This window comes from Lynx canadensis, chromosome A2, assembly GCF_007474595.2.
Source record: "Lynx canadensis isolate LIC74 chromosome A2, mLynCan4.pri.v2, whole genome shotgun sequence".
NCBI classification, from domain to species: Eukaryota; Metazoa; Chordata; class Mammalia; order Carnivora; family Felidae; genus Lynx; species Lynx canadensis.
The window spans coordinates 78,829,543-78,851,788 of record NC_044304.2 but is presented as its reverse complement, the minus strand read 5'-3'; the positions used below and the strand labels follow the sequence as shown (position 1 = coordinate 78,851,788).

Sequence of the window (22,246 nt, the reverse complement as noted above, 5' to 3'; positions counted from 1 at the left end):
TCTCCTGCCATCTATTATTTTCTGTATAGAATGTGATCTACTTTGGGTGCCTCAGTGGCACAATCAGTTGAGTGTCCGACTCTTGGTCTCAGCTCAGGTCATTATCTCACGGTTTGTGGGTTTGAGCCCTGCATCAATCCCAAGCCCTGCTTGGGATTCTGTCTCCCTGTCTGTCTCTCAAAATAACTAATAAAGGGGCGCCTGGGTGGCTCAGTCGGTTGAGCGTCTGACTTCGGCTCAGGTCATGACCTCACAGTTTGTGAGTTCGAGCCCCGCATCAGGCTATGTGCTAACTGCTTGCTTAGAGCCGGGAGCCTGCTTCAGATTCTGTGTCTCCTCCTCTCTCTGCCCCTCCCCTGCTCACACTTTGTCTCACTCTGTTTCTCAAAAATAAATCAATGTAAAAAAATTAAAAAAAAAATCTTTAAAAATAATAAAAATAAAATTCTTAAAAAAAAAAAAAAAAGGAATCTGATTACATTGAACTTAATGAGTAGCAAATCAATGTCTCATCAATTGTTCAGAAGCTCAGAATTCCAGACTGTGATAATCTACTAAAGAGAATGAAAGTCCAAAAAAGAGAGAGAGAGAATATGAAAGTCCAAATGAGTAAATTAAGTAACAAAGAGGTGGTCAAATGGACACATCAACCTCCCTTTCTCCTACATTCTCAGAGTCCAGTCTACACAAAGCATACAGTCTGGATCACACTGTCCTCTATTCATCACACAACACGCTTGCCTTTTAGGAGTTTAACTATATGCTCTTGATCTTTACAAAGCAATACAAGAACACTTCACCTGAGTAATTTCTATGTCTTCTGTGAAATCACAGCTAAAAACACAATCCACTGTGTCACACAATGGCAAAGCCCACAGAATGTCTTTTTCACTGAGTACAATGCCAGGAAAAAGTCTGTCTCTGTAAACAAATGAGCAGGCTTTCTTTCCACAGACAATGAATACTATGTAATTCAATGTTATACAGAGAAAAGGACTGGTTCCTTGTTACTCTTAGTCTGAAAACTTAAAGTCAATTGCCTTGCACAACCGTTACACTGGCTCCCCTCAGGAGCCTGGTACCTTCTAGTCTCTATGCTCTTCTTAGATAGCTGCTGCTGTTTTTATCCTTAACTGTCCTACTTACAGTATCTTTAATTCTATTAGATTAAAATCCTCTTGAAAGTATGTATGTACGTATGTATATACTGTCTATCTCTTACAGTTTTCCTTCTGCTATCTCTTACCTTTTCTGGTACCACTCTATACTTAATGATCTAGAAATTAAAAATGAGGGGCGCCTGGGTTGGTAACACATCTGACTCTTGGCTTTGGACCAGGTCACGATCTCACAGTTCATGTGACTGAGCCCCAGGTCGGGCTCCACACTGACAGCACGGAGCCTGCTTGGAATTCTCTCTCTGCCCCTCCCCCGCTCACGCTCTCCCTCTCTCAAATAAATAAACATTTAAAAAAAAAAAAAAAAAGGTGTTGACACCAAGAGGTGAATTTAACATAGACCACACTGTCTGCATCAGTGACAAGCAGGCACGATCACCTTTGCAGTAGTCGGCGGGGTCCTCCTGCTCTTCATCATCTGATCCCAGGATCTCCTCCTGGCTCTCGGGGGCGTGGGGTCTGGCAGAGGCGGTGGCGGTGGTGGAGGCGGCGGTGGCGGAACTAAGGGAGCTTTCTGCTGAGGCTCCGGCCTGAAACGGGAGAAGGAGAATTCCTATTTACTCAGAAGCCAACCCTGCATTATGGACACACATGAGAGTTTCTTAACACAAGAAAAAAATAAACCTGTCACACACTAGCTAGAAATGCTGGTTAATGCACCGCGTCCATTTTAGCTAAATTCAAGTAAGGTTTCAACATACAGGTCCAGAGGGGAAAAAAAAAAAAAATCACACTTTGCAGGCACATTTTCACTCAGAGCTTCAAAATTTCGTAAGTCCTGACAATATTATGAAATAAAGGGGAAACAAAGAGAACCCCCCCCCCCATGCTATATAGCCTTATTAAGTTAGAACACATCCCACAGAGATTATAAAAAGACAGATGAAAGCAGCTCTGAGCTTATAAAAGGACTTATTTTCCATTATTTTAAAATCAGAATTCCTTTTCCCATAGAAACAGTACAATGTGGTTAGGTTTCCGGGATAACTCGTAAAAGCTAATACATGCTATTAACTGATGTAGTTATTTTCATTAAGGAATTCAGCCATCTATCTCCCTTGCTTATCAAGAATACTACCCCAAACTGGAAATTAAACAATGAAAACACCCACTGTCAGTCAAATACAAAAGCAGCACATACATTAATGCAAGGTTTCCAAGGTTTGCAAAATGCTAATTTCCAAATGTCACAAAAAGGCTAAATAATGGTTAGTCTGCTCTTTTATAAAAGATAAGAAAACCCACAATACAAAAAAATGTTTCTAAGCTTGAGAGATTACAGATGAGAGCCTTCTTTCAGGTATCTAGAGAAACTCGAGGAGAAACTCTTCCTGAGCCAGCACACAGAGTGCACGAACAGGCGAGGGAAATCGGGCTGACAGAGGTGTTCTCCAGAGAGGTTCACAGGGTAAGGAGGGGGTCTCCAGTCTGGGGAGCAAGGGGAACCCCATAAGCACTGATGTGTGCACAACTGCTCTTCTTTTTGGACTGCCAGTAGTCGTGCCCCCCTTCGAAAAGCACCTTTTGAGACTGCTCCTCCCTACACAAGGGAAGGCTGGTTCTGATCCGCTTTCTTCACTGTCGTACCGCTCAGGGCACAGACGGCTGAAGCTGACTCTACAGGCCTGGAACCTTCAGGCCGGCTGTCACCGGCAGCAAGCTCATCTGCAGTTGCCAGTAGAGGCAGGGCCAGCAGAGCCACCTGACCCCGGCCCCTCTCTAAGCCGGACCTCTAAATTCTTCCCAATCTGACAGCCCCCAAATAGCATTTACTGTATTGCTCTTAGCCTAAATTGGCTAAAGGTCACTTATGTGGTTTGCCACCAAAACTCAAAGTGCCACAAGCAACAAAGGGGGGTAGGGTGGAAGGCAGCAGAAACCCAGTCACGAGGAAGGGGTGGGGACTATGCCGCACAGGTAACCTGAAAGGCAAGCACTGGCAAGTTGAGTATCTTTGGCAGAGTGACTAAGGAACACTTATGAGCTGAAAACGACCTGTATTGATTGCTATTTGCCACAATTTATGGAGACTCAAAGTTACAGCTCCCTGGATGACAAACGTTAGGAACAGGGTGGTGATCACATCCTGAGTTAACCACTGCTCAAGATGGAGCCCTGGAAGGGGATAATCACAACCAAACACCCACATCACTGCCAGAATACATCCAAAAATACATCTAACAGACCTTATGGAAGTGTACTAATCTTTCTGGCAGCCTTGCAAATGCTCTTTCCTTTTTAACATACATGTTCTTACTGAAGTAGAATGGCAATGCACAAAAAGAGAGGCTGGAAGAAGGGGAGGCAGGAGAGGCTGCACCAGAGGGAAGGGGAGGTGAAAAAGATGAATGGTCTCAAAGAACCATTCATTCATTCTTCAGGGCTGTGAGCAGAAAACTACTGAGCTGACCAATGTGCTCAATCAGAAACACTTAGAAATTTTACACGAAAAAATGAGGAGATCCTCCAAATTTAAAAGAAAACATCGTTATATTCCTTATAGAAACTATGTACAATTAATGAAAAGAACAGAACTAGAGAATCATCTACCTGTGCTCCTCACTACAGACCCTTGGCCAGGTAATTAATTCACTGTAGTGGGGACTGTTTTGTACACTGTAGAATGTTATAAGCATCCCTGGCCTCAAGACATTAATGTCAGTAACATCCACACCCACCGCCAGTTGTGACCATCAAAAACTATGTCCAGAAATTAACAAATTCCCTGGGACAAAATCATACCCATTTTGAGAACCACTGCTCTAACAAGTGTTTTCTGTACTTAGCTTTATTCCTACAGAGTAGACTGTATCTGTAATAAGGGAAAACAAATTCTCATTTTCATGGGCCCATTTTCTCTCATTGAGAGGCTCATCATAATGTGTTTCTCTTAATTATTTGTCCCCCCCATTTGCTGAGCTGTCCACATCACTTAACAAAATTGCCAGACCCTCTGGTCTCAACGAGCAGGCAGGCACCTCTTCTCCCTCCAGTGAGGGCCACACTGAACAGGCAGGCAGAAAGCGCCCCCAAGGCCACTTATTTCTCTCAAGTTAAAGGAAGGAGTCAGGGTACCTTGAAGTAGAAAGGAAGTTGAGTAATGTTGAAGTAATATTTCAACTATCACATCCTAACACCTAGGGCTATGCTGTCTAATCATCAGTGGGCACTGGCCACATGCCTGTACTGAGCACTGGAAATGGGACGAGAGTACAAATCAAGACAGGCTACGTGCGTAAAATACATACTGGATTTCTGAGATTTCATACAAAAAATGTAAAATATTTTATTAAATAGTTTACATTTATTATATGTTAAAATAATAATATTTGGGATAGAATGCAATATATTATTAAAATTAAACTCGCCTGATTCTACTTTTTTTAATGTGGCTACTAGAACACTTCGAATTACAAATGAGACTCACATTATAGTTCTACTGGACAGCACCACCCTAGGCTCTTCAGATAAAAACCAGAGGAGTACTTGGCCTAAAAAATCAGAGATTCCTGGTCATACCAATGATGGTGAATTTTTCTAAGGCTTCTCCTGTAACATGCCTCACATCAATGATCACCAACTATCAAATCACTTAAATCATCATAGTAAGGTTCAGAACAACGTAACTGCCAAATGTTATGGTGCTGATCATGACTCTTTTTCATCTCATTCATCCTTGTTACTGCCTACCACATCGGAGAAACACAAGTAAATATATCTTAGGGCAGGTATAGGCACAAGAGAAGGAGGCCACACCATCTTGAAGGCTGGCTTCTTCAAAGTGGATTCTTGTGGCTTCCACAGTATTACTTTAATTAAGCCTACTTAAATCTCAACTATTTAAAAGATCCAAAGGTAGCAGGCAGTTTATATCACCAAGTACATACTTAAAAAATATATCAGCAGATTTTAAAAGTACCTTTTCATCAATCCTAATGAGAACCATCAAAAAGTTATTTCACAGAATAATTACTAGAAGCACTGGGGAGGAATCAAGATGGCGGAGCAGCATGGAAACCTGAGCTTGTCTCCTCCCTGAAATGCAGCTACATCAGCACCAAATCATTTTGAACACCTAGGAAATTGATCTGAGGATTAACGCAACAATCTTCGTAACTTGAGCCGCAGAACTTGGCACATACGCAGTGCAGGCAGGTGAACCGGGGGAGACAAAGAAGCCGTGGAGGGTGGTGAGCTATTTTGGCAGAGAGAGAAAGAGAAAGGCAGAGAGAGCAGTGCATCGGGATCGTACAAGAAAAGCACTCCCCACCAAAGTAGCTGTAGAGAAAGAGAGAAAGAGTAAAAACCCTCGCAGGGGACTGAACAAGAAACCTGTTCCCCAAAACCACTGCCAGGGAGAAAGAAGAGGATTCAATACCACCAGGATTCTATAAACAGTGGAGCATAGACTCTGAAGTTCCCGAGCTCAGTGCCTGGCAGTGCTCTGGTGAGGAAGCAGGGCGAATCCCCAGGAGCGGGCTGCAGGGTCTGAGGGGTCTGTGTGCTACACAGGGAGAAGTGGTTGCCCTGCTTGGAGTGTATTTGGTAGAGGCCATATGGCCTCCCCTGGGGCAAAGGTCCCAGTGGACCCTGGAGAGCAGCACATATGCTGGTATAGGGACTCAAACGCCAGAGTGCCATGAAACCTGGCACTGGCTGGGTGTTGTGATTTGCCATAATCTCTGAATCACTGCCGCTGCGATTGCATGAACGTTTTTCTGGCGTAGGGTGGCACTCGGCCATCACTCAGTAAGACCCTCCCCAGGGAGTCAGCGTAGGTCCAAGCCACCGAGGACTCTGAAGCATGGAATTCTGAAACAAAACCCCATCTAAGATAAAACTCTAGAGGGAGGTGCCACCTGGCAGTGGACAGCTTGAACATGGACAGGGTAGAGACAGGGAGTAGACAGAGGGCTGACAAAGGAGGGGCTTGATCGCGGGTCAGTGAGAACTCAAAGTTCCTGTGCTAGATACTAGGGAGCTGGGTGAAGCCATTTCCACCTCCCCTGTGCGCACACAGCACACAGGCACATGGATCCACCCCAGTAGGCTAAGCAGAGCCACCTAGTGGAGAATGGAGCAATTACATCAAGCTCCACCCATCTGCACCCTCCAAGCACAGGCACCAGAAGACCAACATGTATCACTCCACCAGCTTAGTGTATGGACTATAGAATCCTTCATAGTTTCAGTTCTAAGGGACACTGGATGTAACTTCATTCAGGTTTCATTCTGTTTGCTGGTTCCTTTATGTGTTCATTTTCTTTGCTTCAGTTTTTGCTTAAAATGTTTTTTTCTTTGTTTTCTTTCTCTTTCTTAGATACAGAAAGAAAAACTTGTTTTTTACTTCATTTTTTATTTTTAAAAATTTTTATTCTATTTCATTTTATTTTCTTTAATTCTATTTTATTATATATGAGTTTTTTAATTTTCAAAGTTCTTCTTACCTTTTTTTCTCCTTTCCTTTCCCTTTTTCCTGTATTCCATAAAACTTCTTTCAACAAGTAGAACAAAACTCACCTAGGATCTAGCTTCCTTTTTTTTGATATTTTGTTTTGTTTTTAATTTTTATTTTATTAATTTTTTTTCTTCCAAAATGACAAAATGAATGAATTCACCCCAAAAGAAAGAACAGGAAGAAATGAAAGCCAGGAACTAAATCAACATAGGTATAAGATGTGTGAACTAGAATTAGAACCATGATAATAAGAATACTAGTTGGGGTGAAACAAGCATAGAAGACATAAAAGAATCCCTTTCTGCAGAGACAAAAGAAACAAAATCTGGGGTGCCTGGGTGGCTCAGTCATTTAAGCATCCAACTTTGACTCAGGTCATGATCTCGTAGTCTGTGAGATCGAATCCCACATTGGGCTCTGTGCTGACAGCTCAGAGCTTGGAGCACACTTTGGATTCTGTCTCTCTCTCTCCCCGTCTCTCTCTGCCCCTCTCCTGTGCATATTTTGTCTCTCTCAAAAATACATAAACATTAAAAAAAATTTTTTTTTAATTTTTTTTTTCAACGTTTATTTATTTTTGGGACAGAGAGAGACAGAGCATGAACGGGGGAGGGGCAGAGAGAGAGGGAGACACAGAATCAGAAACAGGCTCCAGGCTCTGAGCCATCAGCCCAGAGCCCGACACGGGACTCGAACTCACGGACCACGAGATCGTGACCTGGCTGAAGTCGGCCGCTTAACCAACTGCGCCACCCAGGCGCCCCAAAAAAAAATTTTTTTTAAAGAAAGCTATAAAATACAGTAAGGCTGAAATTTAAAATGCTACAACTAAGATCCAATCTCAAATAGATGGATGCCACAACACCAAGAATGGATCAAGCACTGAATTAGCATTATAGAGAATAATGAAGCAGGAAAAAAAAAGAGGGATACAAAGGCAAAAGATCATGATACAAGACTTAAAGAACTCAAGTGACTCATTAAAAGGTAGTAACATCCAAATCATAGGAGTCTCAGAAGATGAAGAGAGAGAAAAAGGGACAAAAGGTTTATGTGAGCAAATTATAGCAGAAAACTTTCCTTATCTGGGGAAGGACACAGACATCAAAAAACAAGAAGCACAGGGAACCATCATTAGATTCAACAAAAACCAACCATCACCAAGGCATATCATAGTCAAATTAGCAACGTATACAGGCAGGAAAGAATTATGAAAGCAGCAAGGGGGGAAAAAAAAGTCCTTAACCGGGGCGCCTGGGTGGCACAGTCGGTTAAGCGTCCGACTTCAGCCAGGTCACGATCTCGCAGTCCGCGAGTTCGAGCCCTGCGTCAGGCTATGGGCTGATGGCTCAGAGCCTGGAGCCTGTTTCTGATTCTGTGTCTCCCTCTCTCTCTGCCCCTCCCCCGTTCATGCTCTGTCTCTCTCTGTCCCAAAAATAAATAAACGTTGAAAAAAAAAATTAAAAAAAAAAAAAAAAAGTCCTTAACCTATAAGGGAAGACAGATAAGTTCACAGCAGACCTATCCACAGTAACTTGGCAGGCTAGAAAGCAATGGCAGGATATGTTCTGAATCAGAAAAATATGCAGTCAAGAATTCTTTATCCGGCAAGGCTGTCATTCAAACAGAAGGCGAGATTAAAAGTTTACCAGACAAACAAAATCTAAAGGAGTTCATGATCACTAAGCCAGCCCTGCAAGAAATTTTAAGGGGGTACTCTGGAGAAACAACAAAACAAAACAAAACAAAACAAAACCTCAAAAGGAACAAAGACTAGAAAGGATCAGAACATCACCAGAAACACCAACTCTACAGGCAACCCAATGACACTAAATTCCTATCTTTCAGTACTCACTCTAAATGTAAATAAACTAAATGCTTCAATCAAAAGACACAGGGTATCAGAATGGATAGAAAAACAAGACCCATCTGTATGCTGCTTACAAGAGACTCATTTTAGACCTAAAGACACCTGCAAATTGAAAGTAAGGGGATGGAGAATCATCTATCATACCAATGGTCATCAAAAGAAAGTTGGAATAGCCATATGTACATCAGACAAACTAGATTCTAGAATAAAGACTGTAACAAGAGATGAAGAAGGGCACTATATCATAATTAAAGGGTCTATCCACCAAGAAGATCTAACAATTGTGAATATTTATGCACCCAATGTGAATGCACCCAAATATATAAATCAAGAAACTCATTTATTATAATACCATAATAGTAGAGGACTTCAACACACCACTTACAACAATGGACAGATCTTCTAAGCAGAAAATCAACAAGGAAACAATGGCTCTGAATAACACACTGGACTGGATGAACTTAACAGATATATTCAGAACACTTCATCCTAAAAAGGAATACACATTCTTCTTGAGTGCACTGGAACATTCTCCAGAATAGATCCTATACTGGGTCACAAATCAGCTCTCAACAAGTACAAGATCACACCTTGTATATTTTCAGATCACAATGCTATAAAACTTGAAATCAACCACAAGAAAAAATTTAGAAAGACCATGAATACTTGGACATTAAAGAACATCCTACCAAAGAATGAATGGGTTCACCAAGAAATTAAACAGGAAATTAACAAGTACATGGAAGCCAATGAGAATAACAACATGACAGTCTAAAACTTCTGGGATGCAGCAAACGCAGTCAGAAGAGGGCAGTATATAGCAATCCAGGCCTTCATAAAGAAGGAAGAAAGGTCTCAAATACCCAACCTACCCTTACACCTAAAAGAGCTCGAAAAAGAACAGCAAATAAAGCCCAAAACCAGCAGAAGAAGGGAAATAAAGATAAGAGCAGAAATCAATGATATCAAAAAAAAAACAAAAACAAAACAACCAAAAAAACAGATCAATGAAACCAGGAGCTGGTTCTTTGAAAGAATTAACAAAACTGATCACCCCCTAGCCAGATTGATCAAAAAGAAAAAGGAAAGGACCCAAATGAGTAAAATCACGAATGAAAGAGGAGGGATCACAACTAACACTGCAGAAATATGAACAATAATAACAGAATATTATGACCAATTATATGTCAACAAATTGGGCAATCTGGAAGAGACGGACAAATTCCTAGAGACATATAAACTACCAAAACTGAAACAGGAAGAAATAGAAAATTTGAACAGACCCATAACCAGTAAAGAAATTGAATCACTAATCAAAAATCTCCCAACAAGTAAGAATCCAGGGCCAGATGGCTTTCCAGGGGAATTCTACCAAACATTTAAAGAACAGTTAACATGTATTCTTTTGAAGCTGTTCCAAGAAAAAGAAATGGAAGGAAAACTTCCAACCTCATTCTACGAGGCCAACATTACCTTGATTCAAACACCAAAGATCCCACTAAAAAGGAGAACTACAGACCAATTTCCCTAATGAACAGGGATGCAAAAATCATCAACAAGATACTAGCAAAATGGATCCAACAATACATTAAAAGAATTATTCACCACAATAAAGCGGGATTTATTTCTGGGATGCAGGGCTGGTTCAATATCCACAAATCAATCAATGTGATACATCACATTAATAAAAGAGAAGATAAGAACCACATGAGCCTCTCAATATATGCAGAAAAAGCATCTGACAAAATACAGCATCCTTTCTTGATAAAAACCCTCAAGAAAGTAGGGATAAAAGGATCATACCTCAAGATCATAAAGGCCACATATGAAAGACCCATCGCTAATATCATCCTCAATGGGGAAAAACTGAGCTTTCCCCATAGGGTCAGGAACATGACAGGGATGTCCACTCTCACCACTGTTGCTCAACATAGTGTTGGAAGTCCTAGCCTCAGCAATCAGACAACAGAAAGAAACAAAAGGCACCCAAATCAGCAAGGAGGAAGTAAAACTTTCATTCTCTGCAGACGACATGATACTCTATGTGGAAAACCCAAAAGATTCCACCAAAAACTGCTAGAACTGATACATGAATTCAACAAAGTTGCAGTACATAAAATCAATGTACAGGAATAAGTTGCATTTCTGTACACCAATAATGAAGCAGCAGAAATATCAAGGAATCGATCCTGTTTTCAATTGCACAAAAACCCATAAAACACCTAGGAATAAACCTAACAAAAACAGTGAAAAACATATATGCTGAGAACTATAGAAGGCTTATGAAAGGAATTGAAGACACAAAGAAATGGAAAAACATTCCAGGCTCATGGATTAGAAGAACAAACAGTGTCAAAATGTCGATACTACCCAAAGTAATCAACATACTCAATGCAATCCCTATCAAAAAAACACCAGTATTCTTCACAGACCTAGAACAATTGTAAAATTTGTATGGAACCAGAAAAGACTCCAGATAGCCAAAGTAATGTTGAAAAAGAAACTGAAAGCTGGAGGCATCACAATTCTGGACTTCAAGCTGTATTCATCAAGACAGTATAGTGGCAGCACAGAAACAGACACATACATCAATGGAACAGAACAGAGAACCCAGAAATGGATCCACAAATGTATGGCCAACTAATCTTTGCCAAAACAAGAAAGAACACCCAATGGAAAAAAGATGGTCTCTTCAGCAAATGGTGTTGGGAAAACTGGACAGCCACATGCAGAAGAATGAACCTGGACCACTTTCTTACACCATACACAAAAATAAACTCAAAATCAGTGAAAGACCTAAACGTACGACAGGAAGCATCAAAATCCTAGAAGAGAGAACAGGCCCTTCGCCACAGCAACTTCTTACTTGACATGTCTCTGGAGGCAAGGGAAACAAAAGCAAAAACCAACTATTGGGACCTCGTCAAGATAAAACAATCAGCAAAACTAAAAGGCAACCCATGGAATGGGAGAAAGTATTTGCAAATGACATTATCAGACAAAGGGCTAGTATCCAAAATACAAAGAACTTACCAAACTCAACACCCAAAAAACAAATAATCCTGTGAAGAAATGGGCAAATGACATGAATAGACACTTTCCAAAGACATCCAGGTGGCTAAGAGACACATGAAAAAATGCTCATCACCCATCATCAAGGAAATACAAACCATAACCACAATGAGATAGATACCACCTCACCCCTGTCAGAATGGCTAAAATCAACAACTCAAGCAACAACAAGATGTTGGTAAGGATGCAAAAAAAGAGGAACCCTTTTGTACTGTTGGTGGGAATGCAAACTGGTGCAGCCACTCTGGAAAACAGTATGGAGGTTCCTCAAAAAATTAAAAATAGAACTACCCAAACCCAGCAGTTGCACTACTAGGTATTTAACTAAAGGATACAAAAATTCTGATTCGAAGGGGCACATGCACCCCAATGTTTATAGCCGCACTATCAACAATAGCCAAAGTATGAAAAGAGCAAAACGTCCATCAACTGACAAATGGATAAAGAAGATGTGGTTTATATATACAATGGAATATTTATTACTCAGTGACCAAAAAGAATGAATTCTTGCCATTTCCAACAACATGGATGGAACTAGAGTGTATTAGGCTAAGCGAAGTCAGTCAGAGAAAAAGAAGTATCATATGATATCACTCATATGTGGAATTTAAGAAACAAAACAGATGAATATAGGGGAAGGGAAGCAAAAGTAAGATAAAAACAGAGAGGGATTTTAAAAAAAATTTTACACAGGCAGGGGGGCGTGCCTGGGTGGCTCAGTTCATTAAGCATCCAACTTGGGCTCAGTTCATGATCTTGCGGTTCATGAGTTCAAGCACTGCATCACGCTCTGAATGGAGCCTGCTTCGGCTTCTGTGTCTCCCTCTCTCTGTCCCTCCCCCGCTCATGCCACCCCCCTCAAAAATAAAAATAAACATTTAAAAGAAAATTTAAAAACAGAGAGGAAGACAAACCATAAGAGACTCTTAAATACAGAGAACAAATAGAGGGTTGCTGGCGGGTGTTGGATGGGGGGATGGGCTAAATGGGTGATGGGCTTTAAGGAGGGCACTTGTCAGGATAAGCACTTGGTGTTACATGTAAGTGATGAATCACTAAACTCTACTGCTGAAATTGTTATGTTAACCAACTGGGATTTAAATTAAAAAATAATAATTAAAAAAGAGTTGTTAGAAGCCCTTAGCAAGCCATGCAGGGAACCCATAAATGTTTTCAACAAGGGTGCCAACACAATTAAATGGTGAACGAATGGTCTTTCCAACAAATGGTACTGGGACAAATGGTTATCTGCATGCAATAAAATGAAGTCATAACCCTACCTCACACACACATAAAGATTAATTCAAAATGGATCAAAGACTTAAATAAAGGAGGTAAAACTCCAAAACTCACAGGAAAAAATTACAAGTAAATCTTCATGATCTTGGGCTCAACAATGTTTCTTAGATTTGACACTAAAAGCATATGCAAGTGGACTTGATCAAAATTAAGAGCTTTTGTGTTTCAAAGGGCACCACCAGAAAGTAAAGTCATCATGTAATGATGGAAGAAAGTATCTGGAAACCATACAAGATAAGGGTCTTGTATCTAGAATGTAAAAAGAACTCTTGCATAACTTGACAAAAAAAAATTTAATAGGAAAAAGATTAAAATAGACATTTCTCCAAAGATGACCTATAAATGACCAATAAATATATGAAAAAATGTTCAGCATCATTAGTCCTTTGGGAAATGGAAATCAAAACCACAATGACAAGTACTGTCAAGAATGAAGAAAGTAGAACCCTGAATTGTAACAGTAGTGTTCTATGGCCCAGCTGCTTTGCAAGCTGGCAGTTCCTAAAAACGTTGAATTCAGAGTTATCACATAACCCAGCAATTCCACTTCCGGGTATAATATCCAAAAGAAATGAAAACATATGTCCCCACAAAATCTTGTGCGAAAATATTCATAGGACATTATTCGTAGCAGACCAAAAATGTGCATCGAGTGATAAATGAATAAATAAATAAAATGTGGTTAAATAAAATGGTAACATTATTCAGCAATAAAAAGGAATGAAAGTACTGTCACACGCTACAACATGGGTGACCCTTGAAAACATTATGCTAAATGAAAAATGCTAGGCAGAAGAGACCACATGTTATAGGATTCCATTTTATATAAAAATGTCCACACTAGGCAAATGTACAGAGAACTGAGTAAATTAGTAGTTGCTGAGGGCTGAGGGTAGGGGAAAGAAAGAAGAAGGGGAATGGGGATTGACTGTTAACAGGTACAGAGCACCTGCAAAAAGCTGTTTTTTAAAAAAACAAAAGGTTACACAACTATATAATATCTTTTTAAGAGAGAGAGAGAGCATGTCTTGCAAGTGAGAGAGGGGCAGAAGGCAAGGGAGAGAGAGAATCTTAGGCAAGCTCCACACCCAGCGTGGAGTCCAATAGGGGGCTCAATCTCACGATCTCATGAACTGTGAGATCATGACCTGAGCAGAAATCAAGAGTTGGGTGCTTAACCGACTGAGCCACCCAGCACCCCTGTATACTATCTTTTAATGTCCACTCTCCAAGAAAAATTAGAAATAACTATCTTTAGATTTAGAAAACCTGCTACATATGGTCTCCTTCACAACTTCTCAGCCACATTTACAGTGAAAGGTAATACATACTTCCGTAAAAACCAGACTGAGAGTCTACCTAAATGTCCAAGTTTACACGAGGCACGAATTTAAAGAACATGCTCTCATATGACATCAACAATGTACCACCCTTAGCAACTAGAGTAAAAAATTTAGAACTAGTCATTTAGGTTTTTCACAAAGAATTACATTTATTTTGCCCTACATTAAACACAAGTAAATATTCCTGTTACTCCAAACATAAAAAATGCAGTTTAAGAAAAAACACAAAATATTTTCTTCAAATATTACAATACTAAGATGATTTTATCATGTTTATCTACTGCATACTGTATTTCTCAAGTACATTTGCTCTACCACAAAGGGGAGGAAAACCGAACCCTAGCAAAATGCATGCACGATCAGCTCTAAATTGCCATGGCAACCAGATGGGAGTTCCCACTTCCTTCCAGCTGCTATTTTTTTCGAGCAGAGAAAAGGACAAGTAAACTTCACATTTGGCAGAAAAAGAAGTCCTTTCCTTTATTATCAACCTAAATGGCAACTGACACAATTCAAGAAATTCATTCATTCAGTTTTAACCAAAATATAAAGAAAAAGAAGTTCCAAATGAATTTCTCCTAGGAACATTCACACAAAGGCAATTTTTTTTCTTTCCTATGTCCACCACCTAATCTACAACTCACTCTCTTCCTCCCTCCCTCCTTCTTACTTTCCCATTCTTGATGGTAAATTGTTAGCCAGAGAAATATGCAATCTGCCATTTCTGCTTAAGGGTAGAATCAATCAATACATACTTTCTCTCAAAACAGCTTATCCAAAAAGGCTTGCTGTAACACTGGGTAAAGCTGCACAGCTAAGGAGAAAAACCCAGACTAGTTTTATGTGTTCCTCTATAATGAAAACGCTTCTAAACTTTATGTAACTTGAACCTGAATGTTAAGTGTCGGCTGTGGTAGGCCAACTTCTGAAAATGAGTCCCAATGACCCTCATCCTTGTAGAATTCCCAACTCCTCTGAATGCAGGTAGATCCTGTGAATAAGACATCACTCTCATCTTTATATTATGTTACATGGCAACTGGGCAGTGATGTTGGGTGGGTTTGACCTAATTACATGAGCCTTCTACAAGTAGAGAGTTTTTTCTTGCTGGTCTTAGAAGTCAAAGAGACGTGCTCTGGCTGGCTGAGAAGAAAGCAAATATCCATGGTGTGAACTGCCCATTAGGGCCACAGAGCAAGGAATTTCGAGTGACCTCTCAGAGTGAGCACGGTCCCCAGCCAACAGCTAGAAGGACTAACAAGGACTTCAATGCAAGGAAGTGAGTTCTGCCAATGACCAGTGATCTTGGAAGAGTGCTCTGAGTCCCAACAGAGAACTTTAGTCTTGGCCAACAGCTTGATTTCAGTCCAGTGAGAATCCAGCCATGCTGCACGGCCCTAATTTCTGACCTACAGGACTGTGAGCTAATACATGCATATTGTTTTAAGCTGCTAAGTGTGTGGTAATTTGTTACACAGCAATAGAAAATGAATACAGCTGCCAAGTTAGTTCTCAGTAAGTAACAGAGCAGTTCATATTAATTTATCAGATTTTGGCCTCAACAGTGAGGCCTGGGCTTTTTTTTTTTTTTTTTTTTTTTTTTTTTTTAATTTAAAATGGCCAAAGGAATTAAGAAGCTGGGTATTCAAGAATGGGAGCCAATTCTTTTATGGGAAAAGACAGGTTAAAAAAAAAAAAGTATGTCCCCCCAATATTGTTAATGTTTATGTATTTATTTGCAGAGGGAGAGGGAGAGAGAATCTTAAGCAGCCTCTACGCTCAGCGTGGAGTGTGACCCAGAGATCTACCCGACCACTGTGGGATCGTGACCTGAGGCGAAATCAAGAGTCGGGAACTTAACCAACTGAGCCACCCAGGTGCCCCAGTATGCCCCAGATACTAATGGAAACAATCATAATTCCAAGCCAGAAAGTTTAGACCTTCTTATTTTCTAAGACTACGTTGTTTTTTAGAATATGGAACACAGCCAACTAATAGTTGATGAAGATGTAAGTAAACAAACCTGCTTCTCAACTAATCAACATTTTAGACCACAAAGAAGTCGACTGATCACCTAACAATATATATATGACAGGGCTACATAATTCATAGGCCACTGAAACTGTTAATATCTTACAGAATATTTGTGGGACCTGGGAAAAACAGTGCTACTGAAGTGGAATAAAGACTGTCAGAAAAGTTTAAATCAGAGTTCAAAGGCATGTAAAAAAGACATCCTTTGATTCTACAAATAGAATAGTGTGTGCCACATTCCAGGAAGTTTCCTGGGAGCCCAGCACTGAGGGATACACAGTCTACAGGGTGGGAGAAATGCCATGTCACATGAACACGTGAACATAAATCGAATGCTCCCAGGTACTGTTATGGAAAAGGAGATGACAGAAGGCTGAGCCAGAAACATCTACATCCTGAGATCTTAAGATACTGACCAGAATGAGGTGTGGAGGGTAGGGGTGGGAGGTAGGGTGGAGGCCCAAGGCCCAAGAAACAGGGTGACCAGAGGCACAAAGGCCTAAAACACCCTCTGGAGTGGTGTGGCTGGAGATAAGCAAGAGTTTCTGCAGCAATCAGCTCACAGAGGAATGACTCAGAGTTCTAAGGAGTTTGGGCTCTATCCTTTTATTATTACTGTTTTTTTAATGTTTTTATTTATTTTTAAAATATTTTTTAAATGTTTATTTTTGAGAGAGAGAGTGAGAGTGGGCGAGGGGCAGAGAGACAGGGAGACACAGAATCCGAAGCAGGCTGCAGGCTCCAAGAGCTGTCAGCACAGAGCCCGATGCAGGGCTAGAACTCACGAGCTGTGAAATCATGACCTGAGTTGAAGCTGGATGCTTAACCAACTGAGCCATCCAGGCACCCCTGGGCTCTATCCTTAAAGCAAGTAGGAGACACTGAAATGTAATTTTAGGTCAAGATTTGCTTTCTGCAAAGAACATAAGGAACTGGTACGTAGAATGGGTAGAAAGGATAAAAGCCAGAAGCAAGGAAATTAGTGAGGAGTCCAGAGAGGAGACGATAAAAAACATAGCTCAGAACTTGGTCATTCCATTGCTGGAGGTGGGTCTTTGCTTCCTCAATTTCTGGTAGTAAGACAGCATTGAGAACAGAGACAGGAGAAGGAGGAAGGGTTTTCAGAGAAAACCTACTTCTGTTTTAAGTTCATTTCAGTTTGAGAGGCATATGGGATGCCCAGCAGTGTAGGAATACAGTGGATTGCTTGGTATATAGAATCCACAGTAAGAAATGAAGGTCTGGGCTGTAAACAGAAGTAGATGTCTGAGCAAACAGCTGGCAGCTGAAGCCTTTCCAAGCAGGTCAGAGTGCCAAGGATAAATGATGAATGAGAGGGTGAAGGGCAGAGCCTAGTTCACAAAGTACAATGTTATGAAGGCACCAACAGATTCTTGACTTCCCAGCTCATCATCCACAGCAATGACCCATACTATAATCACCAATATAAATTCATAGATTTCAATATAGATTTTAAAGAATACACATGCATAAAAACCTCATGGAAGCCTACCTTTTACATTAGGAGGAGATACACGCTAAAAAAAGAAAAAGAAAAAAAGAACTAGCAAACCTAGGACCTGCATGGGCTTCTATCTAAGAGCTCTGTTTGTAGGCAGTATGAAGTCAAATGGGTGTAGGGAGAACTGCTACAAATAAAGAACTGTTTACTGAGACCTGTATGTTGATGAAACTTACCATAGCCACTCACGATTGCCTCACGCGGCTCCGGAAATAACGCAACCTGTACCACTCTGGACGAGGCTTCTGCAAACTTCCCCAAGTTTTAAACCTAAAAGCAACTGTAATTATACAATTCAATAGCCACTAGCCAAATTAATTACAACTTAATAAAATGTAAAATTCATGTCTTTAGTGACTCTAGCCTCATTTCAAGTGCTCGACAGCCATGTACTGCTGGTGGCTATGGTATTAGGCAGTACAGATCCAGAACATTTCCATCAGCACAGAAGGCTCTAGGAGACAACACTGCTATAGGCAATATTCTAGCAGCATGAACTTCTTCTAGCATACTATTATTTTAATAAGTAAATAAGATCAACTACAAGAGTTCGGAACATTTTTCTATACAGCCCACTACTGGAAGTTTGAAAAATAAGCTGTAAAATTATAAACAAAAAGGGTATATTCATTTTGAATTTGACAGGTGAGTCCAAAATCTGAATACCCTTTGGCTCAGCACACCTTACCAGAATTCATCTTACTGATACACTCACGGTTACAATGTCTGCAAACAGCAATGTACTGGAACCTAAATGTGCATCAAGAGAGGCCTCATTGGGGCGCCTGGGTGGCGCAGTCGGTTAAGCGCCCGACTTCAGCCAGGTCACGATCTCGCGGTCCGTGAGTTCGAGCCCCGCGTCGGGCTCTGGGCTGATGGCTCGGAGCCTGGAGCCTGTTTCCGATTCTGTGTCTCCCTCTCTCTCTGCCCCTCCCCTGTTCATGCTCTGTCTCTCTCTGTCCCAAAAATAAATAAACGTTGAAAAAAAAAAAAAAAAAAGAGAGGCCTCATTAATAACATCTGATCGATCAAGGTATGTGTATACAACACAACTCTGCTAAAAAGCACGAGGCAAATGAGACTAAGAAAATTCCATTCACAATAGCATCAAACAGAATAAAGTGCTTAGGAATAAATTTAACAAAATAGTGTCTAAACTTATACTATGAAAACCAAACAACATTATTGGAAGAATTTAAAGAAGGCCTAAATAAGCAGAAACACATCCCATGCTCATGGACAGTAGACTTAATACTGTTAAGATGACAATATGTCCCCAACTGATCTATACATGCAATTCAATCCCTACTGAAATAACAGCTGCCTTAGTGGCAGAAATTGACAAGCCATTCCTAAAATTCATATGGAAATGCAAGGGCCCGGAATAGCCAAAACAAACTTGAAAAAGAACAAAATTGGAAGACTCACACTTCTTGACTTCGAAACTCCCTACAAAGGTACAGTAATCAACACAGTGTGGTACCAACACACATAGATCAACAGGAATTGAAGTTCTAGAAATAAACGCTCATATCACAGTCAACAGATTTTTCAACAAATGGTGATGGACAATTGAATATCCACATGGAAAGGAAAAGTGGATTCCTAACTCACATCATACAGAAAAAAATAACTCCTAATATCTCAAAGACCTAAATGTTAAGAGCTAAAACTATATAAATCTCCTAAAAAAGATGTTCATCATCAGCCATCAAAAAAATGAAAATCAAAACCACAATAGTGCCACTTCACAACTATTAGGATAATAATCAAAAATCAGTAATAATCAAGAGGACAGGTAATACCAAGTGATGACAAGGATGTGCTAAAAGTAGAACTCTCACACACTGCTTATGAGAAAGGAAAATGGTGCAGTCATCTGAAAAACGGGAGGCAACTTCGCAAAAAGTTCAACAGAGTTACCATAAGACACAGCAATTCCACCAGCAGGTATGTAACAAAGAGAAACTAAAACACGCATCGAAACAAAAACTTGCACGTCAATGTTCACAGCATCATCACTAATAATGGCCAAGAGGCGAAACGCGCCAAATGTCCATTAACAACAATAAAACAGTAATTAGGAATGAAGTACTGATAGATGCTACCATGTGGGTTATGGTAAGTCAAAGAAGCCAGAGTCACTACAGATCATACTGGATGATTCTATTTATATGCAATTCCCAGAACCATGGGACAGAAGATCGGTAGCTGCTTATGGCGGAAGGGGGGACGGGGATGACTACTCAAGCCTAAGAACTTCTTTTTAGGGTGATGAAAATGTTCTAAAACTAGGTGGTTGGTTGGTGGTGGCTGCACAACTCTTTATACTGGAAACCCTTTGAACGTATAGTTTTCACTTGCTACATAAATGACTTTTACTGGCTTAAATTTTACATATTTTGAGTATTGTTTATTAAAAACCAAGGAGGGGCGCCTGGGTGGCTCAGTCGGTTAAGCGGCCGACTTCGGCTCAGGTCGTGATCTCGCGGTCCGTGAGTTCAAGCCCCGCGTCGGGCTCTGTGCTGACAGCTCAGAGCCTGGAGCCTGTTTTGGATTCTGTGTCTCCCTCTCTCTCTCTGACCCTCCCCCATTCATCCTCTGTCTCTGTCTCAAAAATAAATAAACGTTAAAAAAAAAATTAAAAAAACAAACAAGGATTTATTTCAAGTTTTAAAATGTGCTACGTAGTATGAGGCTGTACTAGTATATGAGAACATGTCGATATACAATTATATTTTCTTGGAATGTTCTCTATACATACTTGATAGCAATCCAGCCCACCACCAGATGTGCATGGCCACCTAGACCTGTTCTCACAGAGCCTTTCCTGGCAAGGCGCAAAAGACCTTTTATTTTTCTTTTCTTTTAAAAAAAAAAAAATGTCTTTTAACGTTTATTTATTTTTGAGAGAGAGACAGAGTGTGGGTGGGGGAGGGGCAGAGAGAGACAGGGAGACACAGAATCCGAAGCAGGCTCCAGGCTCCGAGCTGTCAGCACAGAGCCCGACACAGGGCTCGAACCCACAAACTGTGCAGATCATGACCTGAGCCAAAGTCGGACGCTTAACCAGGCGCCCCAGACCTTTTCTTTTTCTTTTTTTTTTTTTTAAATTTTTTTTTTCAACGTTTATTTATTTTTGGGACAGAGAGAGACAGAGCATGAATGGGGGAGGGGCAGAGAGAGAGGGAGACACAGAATCGGAAACAGGTTCCAGGCTCCGAGCCATCAGCCCAGAGCCCGACGCGGGGCTCGAACTCCCGGACCGCGAGATCGTGACCTGGCTGAAGTCGGACGCTTAACCGACTGTGCCACCCAGGCGCCCCGACCTTTTATTTTTCAAAATGAAACTCCCACCAATGAAAATGCTGGGGCTCATGGCCAATCCCAGACCAATGTCAAAGTCGTATTTTCGATGCCCCTGGATCATTTTGTTTGTTACTGAAGTTCTTGTGAATCACGCTGATCACAAAACAGAGAAACTGCTGGTGCTGGAGGCAGGATTCTGCAGTCTTCAAATACGTAAGTTTAATACAGTCTCTCTTATGAAAAAAGGCTGGAAGAGGTTAGAGATGACTTATTCCCCCCTCTCATTTCCTTGTAAATAATACTCCTTATTCTCATTTTAAAGTTTCAAACCCTAGCAGAGTAGCTCCGGCCCCAAGTGGAGGCCAGCCAGGCAGCCTCCCGTCCACCCTCTGGCCCGGTCACCTCCACTCACACAGCCACACAGGCCGCACACAGGCGCCTTGGTCACCACACAGTAGGAGGAGAGAGCGTCTGGGGCTGCAGCCCCACTCGCTGCCTGCTCCACCTGCTCCGTGGGGGAGCGCCAAGGGGAACCTGCCCGGGACGACCTGCAACCTCCCCTGCCGCCTGGACCTAGGCCTGTGCTGAATCGTTCATCTTAAATGGATGAATTCTATTGTACGTCAATTCTCTCCCAAAAATGTTGCTACACAAAAATACTACGGCAGTTCAATATTTACCAACAGGGAGGATATGCCAGTGATGAACACAAAGGTGCAGAGCGTCTGTATAGGGCACGCATCATGTTTCAGAGACGGGAAGCATGTGCCTCGGCTTAATCTCTCTCTGGATGCAGCAATAAGACACTGGCAGTAACAGCTTTCTGCAGGGAAAGGAACTCAATGGCTGGTGATCAGAGAGAGCAATTAACTTTTTCAAAATTCCCCACACTCCTTTCCTACTTTTTCAATTTGGTACCATGTGCATGCCTACTGAAGTAATTTTTTTCTTTCTTTTCTTTTCTTCTTTTAAGCAGACTCCACGCCCAGCACAGAGCCCAACCCAGGGCTTGAAGTCACCACCCTGAGATCAAGACCTGAGTGCAGATCAAGAGTCAGACACTCAACGGACGAAGCCACCCCAGAGGCCCCTAAATTATTAACTTAAAGAGACAGGAAAGGGAAAACAGATGCTGGGAAAGGGGTTCCTATCTGTGATACC

At 41.1% G+C, this 22,246-nt stretch overlaps 1 protein-coding gene across 1 annotated transcript in view; it reads right to left on the bottom strand.

Annotated features, from left to right (window-relative positions):
- SRPK2 (SRSF protein kinase 2) overlaps positions 1-22,246 on the bottom strand; it is a 252,973-nt gene that overhangs the window by 77,251 nt on the left and 153,476 nt on the right. Inside the window, 2 exon segments of the mRNA XM_030307792.1 lie at positions 1,558-1,620; positions 1,623-1,708. Of these exon segments, the coding sequence (XP_030163652.1) occupies positions 1,558-1,620; positions 1,623-1,708 (149 nt within the window).